The sequence below is a fragment of the Hydra vulgaris genome, chromosome 04 (genome assembly GCF_038396675.1).
Source record: "Hydra vulgaris chromosome 04, alternate assembly HydraT2T_AEP".
Lineage (NCBI taxonomy): Eukaryota > Metazoa > Cnidaria > Hydrozoa > Anthoathecata > Hydridae > Hydra > Hydra vulgaris.
The window spans coordinates 15,121,707-15,134,613 of NC_088923.1; the positions used below are offsets into that span (position 1 = coordinate 15,121,707).

At 31.1% G+C, this 12,907-nt stretch overlaps 2 protein-coding genes across 8 annotated transcripts; one reads left to right on the forward strand and one right to left on the reverse strand.

The window, feature by feature from the left end:
* Positions 1-545: 545 nt before the first annotated feature.
* On the reverse strand, positions 546-12,500 carry LOC136079588 (uncharacterized). The gene is made up of 4 exons (XM_065795550.1): positions 12,394-12,500; positions 11,869-12,317; positions 1,104-2,191; positions 546-750 (listed from the first exon to the last, which is right to left on the reverse strand). The coding sequence occupies exons 1-4, from the start codon at positions 12,394-12,396 to the stop codon at positions 557-559; spliced, it is 1,734 nt and encodes a 577-aa protein (XP_065651622.1). The 5' UTR covers positions 12,397-12,500; the 3' UTR covers positions 546-556.
* LOC136079587 (uncharacterized) lies at positions 2,204-11,868 on the forward strand. 7 transcript variants are annotated; one of them, XM_065795547.1, is made up of 7 exons: positions 2,830-3,046; positions 3,150-3,206; positions 3,342-6,893; positions 6,989-7,069; positions 10,327-10,361; positions 10,495-10,564; positions 11,840-11,868. In XM_065795547.1, exons 1-3 carry the CDS (start codon positions 3,031-3,033, stop codon positions 6,704-6,706), a joined length of 3,438 nt encoding a protein of 1,145 aa, XP_065651619.1. In that variant the 5' UTR covers positions 2,830-3,030; the 3' UTR covers positions 6,707-6,893; positions 6,989-7,069; positions 10,327-10,361; positions 10,495-10,564; positions 11,840-11,868. The 7 variants fall into 7 exon arrangements, with proteins under 7 accessions (XP_065651615.1, XP_065651619.1, XP_065651621.1 ...); XM_065795549.1 differs by having other exon boundaries at positions 6,989-7,059; XM_065795543.1 differs by lacking the exon at positions 11,840-11,868 and adding an exon at positions 2,204-2,465 and having other exon boundaries at positions 2,907-3,046; positions 6,989-10,361; positions 10,495-11,810.
* Positions 12,501-12,907: the final 407 nt, after the last annotated feature.

Consider the following 12,907-nt stretch of genomic DNA (forward strand, 5'->3'; position numbering starts at 1 on the left):
GGATTGAACACAACTTGTTTCATCTCTAATATCATCTAGGATTCTATTTTTGGTTACACCCATTTTAAGTTTGTTAGCAATTTCTTGCCTTTGAACACTTGATAGAGAAATATGTTGAATTTCATTTTTATGTCCATAGTGTGAATAACAAGCATTAACAATAACATGTCCATCTACGGTTTGGGTAACTTTAAGTGTGGACGTGCAATTTTTAGCAATTTTTCGAGTACCTATTAAGTAAATATTTGAGATCATATAGATTAAAATAATATTCGTATATCATATATATATAATACATAAAACTCTAAATATAGTAAATATAATCATCATATGTATAATTTTAAAAGATTTTTAAAACAAAACAAAAACACAAAAACTAAACATGTTTAAGAGTTTTTAGATATTAACATTAGGTGTTCTAATATTATTTGAAATAAATAATGTATTTAACAAAATTTAATAAGAAAGTGGTCACTGAATTAAGTCTTATAACAGTAATTAGATAAAAAATGCTAATAAATTAAAATTTGTGGCAAATACAAATATTTTTCTTCTTCTAAATATCGCTATTTACTTGATACATACCACTACTTTTAACTAGTCTTTTCTTCGCAATGCATTTATAAAATCCACTTCTGTTGCATTGATAGTATGATATTTTCCTACCATCTTTATCAATCTTTTCACCAGAAGGTAAAACATATTGTGTTGCATTATTACTTTCAACATCTGATTTCCACATTTCAAATTCTAAAAAATTATTTACAAAAATCAAATAATCACTTAGTCACTACAAGACAAAAAAGGAGAAAATGAATTTGAAAACAATTATCATTGTGTAACAACTTATATAAAAAAAATTCATAACATCAACAGCAACTGGACTAACATAGGCAATAAATATTTTTTAGAACCTATTCATGTTAGAAATTATGTTAGAAATTATTACAAATTCAAAATCATTTTCACGACACATAATCACTAACATATTGAAAAAATAACAAAGCCAGATTACAAAAATTTGTATGCAAAATAAATGGCACTTTTACTCTAAGCTATAATTAAATAAAACATTATTTACTTTTAAAAACATTAAGCATTACCTCGATAGTTTGCAAATGATAATTTTTCTTTCAGAAAGGTATAAAAATGAACTGTAGATAAATGTTTTCTTAAATCCTTAATTCGCCTACATTTAAATCCACATTGAAGACAAAAAGAATTTCCTGATTGAATATTTTCTTGTGCTTCATCAATTGATTTGTGTTTATTTTTCATATGCCGCAGCATGTTTTTTTTTTGGGTGAATGAGATAATGCAAATTGCGCATTTTAAAGATAAAAAATTGGTATTTTTTACATTGGCCATATTCTTTTTATTTATGTTGGATTCAAAAACATTTGTATATATGGCATCTTCATCAGAATCAGTATCACATACTTCAAAACTGGTGGAAACTTCACGCACAATAGTGGTAGGAACAACAAAATCAAGATTTATTTCTTTTGAGATAAACCATGACATTAAAACTAATCTTAAATATTTAGAATATTTAGTAGGGTCTTTTAGAAAAATGTAATTATTGTTCTCTATTTGACCATTATTTATCATACAGTTAAAGTAATCATATTTTAAGCAAGAGATTGCACATACTATTATGGTAATAACTCCACAAATATTTCCACATGTCTGCATGGGATAATTTTCTTTGCAAAAAGAACTGCATTTTTTAACTCCATTCATATGTGTCTTTGGATCATGACAATAAGTGATATTAAAGCTTTCGCTTATGTGATACAATTTTTTGATTAATAATTTAACTTTAGTTAAAAAATCATCTGGAGCTGTCCATCCTAAAGAATCTCCATAGTAAAAATTACCTTCAATACTATTATAAACTGCAAGTGTCCAGTGGCAACCTGCATTTAAATCTGTGCCAGAAAATGTTTTCTCATTGTTTCCTCCAACATTTATAATAAAGATCAGCTTTTCAGGGACAACAGTTATTCTTGATACATAATGCTCAATATTTCCTAAAAAGTTAAAATAAATTACTTTTGAATGGCCTTGATTAGAGTTTAAAATGCTAGAAATTTGCAGCATATGATCTGATGAAAGCCATCTAGCACAACATAACTCAGCCAAAGTATTAGGGTTCATCCCATATTCTGATATTTCTTTGTTAGCTGGCCTTCTATAGCGATTCCACGGCTTAACAAAAAACATTTGACGTTTGACAAAAAACACGTAATTTTCATAAACTTTGCTCTGTTATATCTTTTTGTATGGTTAAGCTAGCGCCTTGAGGTTTTTTGCATCAGTTAGTGTTACTCAATTTCTTTGCAACCGTATATAGAAAGTATTAAGCTTTGTATGGCTTCATTTATATATTACCCATATCTTGAGACCACTTTTCATAAAAAAACTTGCCGCGGGAACGTTTTTTTAAAACGAAGCTTTTGAAGGTAAGGATTCCTAAGATCTTAAACACATCTAATTTTTATGAAACTTTCCATATTTATTAAGAAAAGGACGGGGAATCTAATGGAATCTGGACGTTTTTTAACATTTATACAAAAAATTTTAGTTCTCAGCGTTTAAAAACTTCAAGGTTGATTTATATAAAAAAAAAAGTGTTTTTGAAAAACGTCCAGGTGGAAATTGCAAGTTTAGCCTTTCCTCTATTTAAAACAAGTATTTACTTAAGTTTACCTAAAGAATTGGTACTTAGGATTTGCATATATAAATTATGTGTATATATATATGCTTTTGTTCGCGTATTTAATGACGTTATCTGTTTTGATTTTTGCGTTTGTTTTGGTTAGATTATGAAAATTAAATTGAAAGTGAAAGTATAATTCTTAAAATTTTAATCAAATGAAAATACATCTTTTCCTTTTTCCCAGGTAAAAGGTCTGCATTCTTCAAGAAAGTTAAAATCTTGATTTTTACTATTTTAACTACAGGTTGCTCTTATTTAAACTGTTTTTTTCAAAACAAAAACCTGAAAATAGTATTCAACAAAAGCTTATGAAAATGGAGTTGTGTAAGAAATTTATTATATCTTTTTATATTTATTTGCCTCTATTTGTTTGTTGATTAAATACTATGAACTCTTGTAATAATTATTTTAATTCCTTTTTTTTTAGGTGTTGACATTAACAATAGTCTCACCAAAATGGTTGCTCCATCTATAAGTCAAGAAAGTAAGTCAAAATTTTAAATTAGGAATACTGTAGCACAAATTTTTTTCATTTTATTAATTCAATTTATTAGAACCAAAATAATCCACCCCTTATTTTTCTTTATGTCACTTAAATTAAGTTTAATTTTAATTTTAGTATCTGACACTGTTATGGATTATCTTAATATTAATGGAGGCATTGTATCCCTCAAAAATCCAGATTTGGTTTTAACCAATCGCCATTTTTTACAAATTTGTAAAGAAAAAGATAAATTTAACTTGACATGGCCAAATCTTTCAGTATTTTTTACATCCTTGTTTAAATACCCTATATCTAGAGTTATGCTGATCAAGTGCCTTCAAAAGTCAAAAGATTTTATTGCAAAAGTAAATCGTGCCAAAAATTTTGATTTAAGAAAGTATTTTTTAAGCTCTGCTTTATCTTTTATTGGTGCTTTTCCGGATGTTGTTGGTTTGTCACCTTCTAATGCTTGTTCTACCCCAACTTCTATCCACAATAGTGATATTGTTCCAAATCAAATTACTGTTTCTGTATCTTCTGATTTGAACTTGCAAATTGCTAATGATGATTTTTTGTGTTCTGTTACCCCAAACTCTATTGTATACACCCCTTTAGGAAATGATTCTGAAAATTTTCTTCTTGAAGCGCAAGTTAATGAAGTGAATCTGCTAGTTTCTAATTCAGATAAAAAACTACCTATATTATCAGGTGATTTGGCCTATCAAATAAAAAAATACAAACAGAGAATTAATTATCTTAAATTACAAAACAGACAAATTAATAAAAGATGTAATGAATATAAAAGAAAATATCAAGCAATCTTGTCAAAATATAATGTCAGAAATGTCAACAAAAGAGAAGTTAGAAAGGATTGTAGGATTAACCAATTGTTGCAAAAAATTTTTAGATTAGAAAAAGAAATTGATTTGGCTAGAAAACGTTCACAATCAGATAGACAAAAGGCATGGTATTTTAAGAAAAAAATTGAAAACACTGTTTTGAAAACATCTGATGAAGCGAATGACTCAATCTTAAAGGAGAGTTTAAATTACTTTGAAAATCTTTCAGAAGAGCTGAAGGAAAGAGTTAACTTTTTTGAAAAAAATGTAATTGATGTTTTTGAAGGAGGTAGATATAATGATGAAATTCGCTCTGTATATTATGACCTTTTAAGTAAAAATGTTTCTGTTAACAATGTTGAATCAGTTATCAGAACTGTACTACAAAAAATGGCTGGAATTTCATGTGGCACACTTCCAAAAAAATCTTTGGCTGCTGAATTTTTTAGTGAAATGAACCTTTTATCAAAAGCACAGGTTAGAGAGGCTATATTGGATAGTACACACAATGTTCTTCATACAGATGGCACAAAGTATAATTTTAGAGAGATTGGTAGTTTTCAAGTCACAACGTCATCTGGAAGCTACACCTTTGGGATAGAAGATATGTTTTCAGGCGAGGCACAATCTTATTTTGGAGAGCTAAAAAATTTACTCACTGATATGTCTCAGATATTTTCTCCTGAAAAAGAAAACTATGAGGATGATCTTCGGAAGCTTATTTTTTCATTCAAATCTTTGATGACAGATCGCACCATAGTTAATTCAAGTTTTTTAAGCCAATTTAAACATTGGAGAGAAGCAATTTTGCCTTTTGTTGTTGAAAACTATGAACTACTTCCTTTAAATGAAAAATTAAAAATTTCTCAAATGCATCATGTTTTTTGTGGCTTACATGTTATCCATAATTTAGGAATATATGCAGAAAAAGCAATCATAGAATGGGAAAAAGTGGTTGAGCAGGAAGGTAGTGTTCATGGTGGTTTTATAAATTCTCAAAACTCACGTACCTTTGATATTTTGTATGAACTTTCAAAACTTACAAGCTATAGACATGGCGATCAACGGAACGGGAAAGCTGATGAATGGAGGGCATTTTTGCGTAAAAAGTTTTCAAAAAATTTTATGGTTTCATTTCTGCATCATCGGTTTAACATTATATTTTTACTTGGTGGAGCAACGTATTTTCATAAAGATCATCTTAAAGAATTTGTTTTTAATCTTGATGGTTCAAATTTCCTTCATGAATCAATTAGGCATGATATTGACAACATAATTTTTCATGCTTCAACCAGAGCTCTGGGAATTTTTAATAAACTGATATCAGGACCTCTTTTTCGTATTATTGAAGAAGAAGGTCATATTTTTTCTTTAAATACCGTTTGGTCGCAAATGTTTAATTATTTTGTTTGTTGTTCTTCTGATGCATCAATAATGTTAAGTGGTTCTACATTTTTTGATGTCAAATATCTCACTAAGGATGAATTGTTTGATTGTTTGTTTTTTAACTGTAATGACCCACTTTTGGATGCCTTAACACAAGAATGTCTTGAAGTTATATGTTGTTCGTGTTCAGTTATGATCCAGAGTCAGTTAAGAGACCAATTGCCTGGAGGGAAATATCACAATCCAGATGTTGGTGTCCTTGAGGAAACTCAAAACTGTCCGCGTACTAACATTGTGTCTGAACGTGACTTTGCTTCTTATGACCGCAGGTTAAAAATGAAACCTAACATGACAACAGTAGCTGCAGCTGGTGTCATCATGTTTAACAATAACAAAACAGCTGATTGGATATATGGGAAATCCCAGGAAGAATTGGCAAGGCTAGTTTTACTAGCAAGGCGAAATAGAAAAGGATATATCAGAAAGTACAGAGAAAAAAAAGCAAATATATTGCAGTACAAAATCGATGAGATGGACAAGCGCAACTTAGAAAAGGAAATAAAGGAGCAAAAGGCAAGCGAAGAAAAAGAGTTTTTGACAACAGAAATTGGGAAGGATGGTGGTTTAATTTTGTGTAAAGAGGATTTGGAGCAAATCTTAGGTACTGAAAATGAAATTGTAATGAAGTTGCAAAGACAAATTAAATTTCGAAAACAAGTACTACAGCAAAAATTTCCAGAAAAGTGGCTACAGTTAGGAGAAAAGGTAAAAGGTGAAAATTACAAAAAATTTGGTATAGAGGCGTTAAAAACAAACCTGCTATCAATTTTTAAGTTTTTAAAAGATGCTCCAGAACAACGAGCAAATACAATAAAATGTTCAGTCATCAGACAGAATAATGAAAGACAAGAAATGTTGTTAACATTAAAAAAAAAGGTCAGATTAGAGGGTGACACTAGATTATTAATGGAAACTAGAAAAATAATAAGAGCAGGCACATCAAAGGGAGGGGTTCCAAAGTTTTTAGGAAAAAGAATTAAACATAAAATGGTAGATGAAGGTGGAAAGGATGTATGGTATTCAGGGCTCGTAGTAAGTGTTTTAGATGACAATGAATTTGATGATGAATGCGAGTTTGAGATACTATATGACGGATTTGAGGATAAATACGATATCGAGTTAGTCAAAGAGTGGAGGATGAAATGTGTTGTGATAGAGGGAAAGGCTGATGGTTATGTGGAGGGCGAAATTCGAAAAAAACAAAAATGTTGTTAATATTGTTTTTGACGCAATGTCAATTCAACTTCAATTTATTGCATTTATATTTGCTATTATTATTATTCAATTTAATGTCTTTATGTTTGTAATCTGTTTGGTCATCTGGAGCAGTGTTTGCGCACCCACAATTCTTTATATGTATATTTGATTTCTGTTGGACCTCTGCAGCCATGACAACATACTGGTAAGTTATGTTTTCTATTTTTGCGCTGATGTACCATTAATATATCTATCCTTGTGTTTAGGTATTTGTGAGTCATTATATGTATATTTTTGTAGGTGCATCTACAAGTCATAATATGAATACCTGTCTTCTGTTCACCTCTACAGCGGTGTTGATCTACTGATTAGTAATTATTTGTATGTTTGTGTTTATGCACCCGTAAGTCATTATATGTATGTTTGTGTTTATGTACCCGTCAGTCATTATATGTATGTTTGTGTTTATGTACCCGTCAGTAATTTTGTGTATGTTTGTGTTCTGTTGGACCTCTGGAGCGGTGTTGACGCATCCGTAAGTCACTATATGTATGTTTGTGTTTATGTACCGGTTAGTCATTATGTGTATGTTTGTGTTCTGTTGGACCTCTGGAGCGGTGTTGACGCACCCGTAAGTCACTATATGTATGTTTGTGTTTATGTACCCGTCAGTCATTTTGTGTATGTTTGTGTTCTGTTGGACCTCTGGAGCGGTGTTACGCACCCGTAAGTCACTATATGTATGTTTGTGTTTATGTACCCGTCAGTCATTATGTGTATGTTTGTGTTCTGTTGGACCTCTGGAGCGGTGTTGACGCACCCGTAAGTCACTATATGTATGTATGTGTTTATGTACCGGTTAGTCATTATGTGTATGTTTGTGTTCTGTTGGACCTCTGGAGCGGTGTTGACGCACCCGTAAGTCAATATATATATGTTTGTGTTTATGTACCCATCAGTCATTATGCGTATGTTTGTGTTCTGTTGGACCTCTGGAGCGGTGTTGACGCACCCGTAAGTCACTATATGTATGTATGTGTTTATGTACCAGTTAGTCATTATGTGTATGCTTGTGTTCTGTTGGACCTTTGGAGCGGTGTTGACGCACCCGTAAGTCAATATATGTAAGTTTCTGTTTATGTACCTGTAAGTCATTATATGTATGTCTATGTTCTGTTGGAATTGTATGTATGTCTGTGTTCTCTGGTACAGCATTCATGCACGCGTAAGTCATTATATGTATATTTATGTTTTGTTAAAGAAAAAAAAAGTTTTTAGACCATGAAGGAACATATACAGTAAAATGATGCTGAATGATTACTCACACAAATAAGAATTTTTGTAGCACTTAGGGACAGTCACAGTAAAAGGATGAGACCTAATTGAATGATAAGTAATAAAAGAATGAATTTTAGCAGATGGCATAAGAGACACTAGCTCCTTAAAACATCACCCTTTATAGTATTTGTAGAAAAGAGTAAGAGAAGCAACACTATGACAGTGCGACAATGGTTGGCTACAGCGGCAGGTCTTGGTATTCTATAATTATTTTTATTTTTAATTTTTGTTAATAAACTTAAGTCACCCTCTAATCTGAGGTTTTGTTAACAACATTTCTCTTTTCTTTTTGATTTTTTTTTCGAAATTTATTTGTCTTTGCAACTTTATTACAATTTCAGTCACAATAAAAGGATAAGACTTAATTGAATGACGAGTAACACGAGAATGAATTTCAGTAGATGGCACAAGAGACGCTAGCTCTTTAGAGCAGTGCCCATTATAGTATTTGTAGAAAAGAGGAAAAGAGAAAGAGAAGCAACATTACGACGATGTGATAATGGTTGGAGGTTGGCTGCAAGAGCAGGTCCAACTATGTTTACAATGCATTTTTGAACCTTGACTAAAAGAGAAAGGGCATTATTGGAAGATCCGCCCCAGATGGGGCAACAGTATTCCATACTAGGAAGGATTTGAGATTTATAGAGATAAAGAATAAAATCCGGAGTAAGAAAGTGTTGAGCTCAATAAAGAGATGCAACCTTAGCAGATGCTAATTTTGCAATGGATTTGATATACAGTTTCCAAGAAAGATAGGAAGTAAGAGCTAATCCTAGAAGACGAAGGGTAGATGACTCATGGAGTACATTACTGTTAATAAATATAGGAAGATCTAGATTATGGAGATAACGATTAGCTGAAAAAAATTATGTTTTCTTTGAGTTAAAGTTCACCAGCCACTGTGAGCCTAATGCTGTAGCAGAAGTGAGATCCTTTTTAAGCTCAAATGCCCTCTTCAAGCAATCAGAGAGTGTTGCGTTCTTATCAAGGCAGGAATAAATGGTAGTATCAGCTGTAAAATGAGGCGATTGAAATCCATAGTGATGATCAGAAAGTAAGTTATTAGATTCAAGAGGAGAGCATAAGTGTTTGTTAATTAAAGACTCAAAACCCTTGCTTATAATTAGACCATTAGATATATCTACCTTCTTCAAAAACGTCAATTACATGTTACAAATTAAAATGTCTTTATTTGATAGGTGAAATCACCAGGTAATATAGGTAGTATCCAAATTAGAAACTGGAAGATTCACTTGATTAAATTGCGTTTTAATAAGAAAGTTTTTAGAACCATTTCCTAAAGGGATGTATGCAATAGAAGTTGGGGTAACAGCATGAAAAGTCATCATTAGCAATTTTCAAAATTAAATCAGAAGGTACAACAACAGTAATTTGATTGGGAACAATTTTACTATTGTGGATAGAAGTAGGGGTAGAGCAAGCATCAGAAGGTAACTACTTTTAAAGTTGGAAGTTACTGGAAGAGCCTAGATGAAGTTTATATATATATATATATATATATTTTTTTTTTTTTTTTTGTTATTCACCTCCTCAAGGCCAAGAAGGCCACTACAGATGAGGAGGCTACTTAATAGTGGTTATAACCCTCTCTCAACTCTATAACTCCGAAACACGAACCTCGATGAACAAGGCCGCTGCTCGGAGAAACTAGTTGAGCGCAGTACTACCAGGGGCGTGGTAGGGATCGAACTCGGAACCTCTCACTTATGAAGCGAGCGTTTTACCACAACACCACTACTGCATATATAGCTAGATAACAATTAACAGACAACTTAAAAAATTGCAAAAAGATGGGTAAGTCCATAATGCCAGACTTTATCAAAAGCCTTTGAGATCCAGAGCAGTAGAATTTGCCTAACCACCTCTATGTAATGCTATGTAGTACCATTCTGTAACAACAGTTAGCAAGTCAGTTCTTAAACAAGATGATTGAAATCCATTTGTTTCTTATGTCATCTGCAAATAGAGCCACCTTTAAGCTTTTCAGGATGATCACTAGTTTTGGTTAAAAGTTAACCCATTACTTAGTGACACAAGTGTGACTTAGGAGCGTTTAGTGCCACAGGGTCTGTGTGTTTTGTGATTGTGATGTTATTGTTGTGATGTTTTGTGTTGATAGACAACTCGGCTTACCTTCTCGATGGTGTCTATTGTTAAAAATGATTATTAGTTTGTTTCGTTACTGAAACTTGCTACTTCCAATCATTCACTAAAAGCCAAGAAATAAGTTTTAGAATAAAAACATTTTTCTATGTTATTTTCATTTTTTTTTATCTTAGGCGTTTTCATAGGTTCACATAAGCAATCTTAAAGAGTAAGTTTCTTATTTTATACTTATTTAGTTTTAAATGTTTTTAATTTATATATTTCTAAAATGAATTAACAAAATATTTTTAACACGTTATTGTGTATCTGTGTTTCTAATAATAATATTTTTACATTTTTAGATATAATTTCTGCTGTTATACCTGCCTATTGCAGTTGTAAGTACTCCAAATTTCAGAAAGTTCGTTTGCTGTAAGTTATTTTCATTAAAAATTAAATTTTAACTTTATTGAAGAAACTTCTGTTTGTTAAATAGGTTATTCTGAATAATTTCGACAGATTTTAATGCCCTTTTGTAGTAATTTACTGACCGGTCTGTAAATTATACAATAATTTCAAAATGATGTATGATTTGGATTCCATGATTCCTTTATGCATATTTGTATGGTGTAATTATAATAAAACCCCAAATTTTATTTTCCAAAACTAAGTAAATAAGTGAAAACCATCAGTCTGTAAAATAGATGATTCTGGTTAATCTCGTCAGATGAATAAAAATGGGACCATTATGAAAAATTTCGAATCAAATTTAATAACGGTTGAAAAATATCAAATATATTCAAAGTCGGTATGCCCAGTTGGTTTGTGTAGCCCTTTTGCAGTAATTTACTGACCGGTCTGTAAATTATACAATGATTTCAAAATGATGTACTATTTGGATTCCATGGTTCCTTTATGCACATTTGTATAGTGTTATTATAATATAACCCCAAATTTTATTTTCTAAAACTAAGTAAATAAGTGAAAACCCTCAGTCTGTAAAATAAATGATTCTGGTAAATCTCGTCAGTTGAACAAAAAAATTTTGGGGTATTTTATTTTCTTATAGTTGTTGGATCACTATTGAAAATTTAAAGTCAAATGTAATAATGGTTTAAAAGTTATTCTAAAGTTAATATGACACCAAAACTAAGTAAATAAGTTAAAACCCACAGTCTGTAAAATAGACAAATCTGGACTATCCCGACTGAGTTAAATAAAAATATTTTGGTATTTTATTTTCTTATAGTTGGTGAATCAACATGGAAAATTTCAAGTCAAATGTAATAACGGTTCAAGAGTTATTCAAGAGTTAATATGACACCAAAACTAAGTAAATAAGTAAAAACCCTCAGTCTGTAAAATAGACAGTTCTGGGCAATCCCGACAGAATTTAAAAATTTTTTTTTTGTATTTTCTTTTCTTATAGTTGTTGAATCATTATGGAAAATTTCAAGTCGAATGTAATAACGGTTCAAAAGTTATTCAAAAGTCAATATGATCCAAAAATACTCTCTTTTTCGGTGCCATAACACTGCAAATTTTCCATACTTAAGCCCTATACCTTTCGTCAAAAAATCATCAATTTTTGCACTACAAAAAATTCAATAACTTTGGATCCGCTTAACTTCAAAGGTCGAATGACCCCTCATTTTTTAAGTCAGGTCAAGCTCTATACGATGATATAAATTATATATGTTTTTTTAGATTATAAAAAAATCGTCTGGAATGGCTACCTTCTAAAAAGCACTTCTTTGAATTTTTCTATTAAATTTTGAGAAGGAAAAATACTGATTGATTTAGGTACTAACTTGGGAGAATTAAACCATGTTAACTCTTGATCAACTGCTAGCTTCATTTCTTGAACCCTATGAAGAGCTATTAGATGCTGAACACTTTTATACATGAACTTTCCTAGATTGCATTCTATATAATGGATTCCACTCGCAATATTATTGCGCATAGATAGTTCAGTGGACCATTTCATTAACTGATGTTTAGGTGGTAAACTCTTAAGAGAAAATACATCATCAGTTATATCCACAGGAGACTGGCTTGTTTTGATAGAATAATCTTGAACAGATTTAATAAACTGTTTCTGTGACTCGTAAGCATTATGTCGATTATAATTGTTGATCGTAAGGTGATTAAGCTTTAACTTGTTTGAAGACAAGCTAGCAGATGCCTAAACAAAAGTTATGTCTTTTAGAAGAAGAAAAATTGCATTATCTTTAATGAAATAAAACTGTACTAAAACTCACCATCGTTATTGCGTATTAGAAACTAGAATCTAGTAGCGAGTTCTATCGCATTTATATTGTACATATATTATATATATATACGTATATCCATACAAAGGCATAAACTTTTTTTAAATACGGCAACGAGAAAAAATTGTTTTTCGGACTAAGGAAAGCAATCTTTTTTCGTCCAATCAAAATAGGGAGCCATTCCTGTATTTAACGATTAGTTAATGCTGTTACCGTAGCCATTTTAAAAATTCTTCAATAAATGTAGTTCCACTGCGCATGCGTATAATAACTTTCCTCTTGCAAACGACCGTGGTCCTGTGACTGTTTAAATTTTATCACTTGTTTCTTGAGAATTGAGTTGTAACGTGAAATCAGTTTCAGCAGTTCTAAGAAATTTCCATTATGACATTCTTTCATTATTGGAATCTCAATTTAGGTCAGATTTTCCACGAAAAGCAAATCCTCATTCACTAAGAAACAAAATCATATCCAAAATTCGTTCCAGGATTTTTTCCAAGTGTAA

Excerpts from the sequence above, each read along its gene's own strand:
- LOC136079587 (XM_065795543.1), top strand. Across the intron at positions 3,207-3,341 it reads TCCATCTATAAGTCAAGAAA|TATCTGACACTGTTATGGAT; the intron begins GTAAGTCAAAAT and ends TTTTAATTTTAG.
- LOC136079588 (XM_065795550.1), bottom strand. Across the intron at positions 2,192-11,868 it reads AAAGAAGTGCTTTTTAGAAG|GCCAGCTAACAAAGAAATAT; the intron begins GTAGCCATTCCA and ends TCGCTATAGAAG. Across the intron at positions 751-1,103 it reads ATCATTTGCAAACTATCGAG|AATTTGAAATGTGGAAATCA; the intron begins GTAATGCTTAAT and ends ATAATTTTTTAG.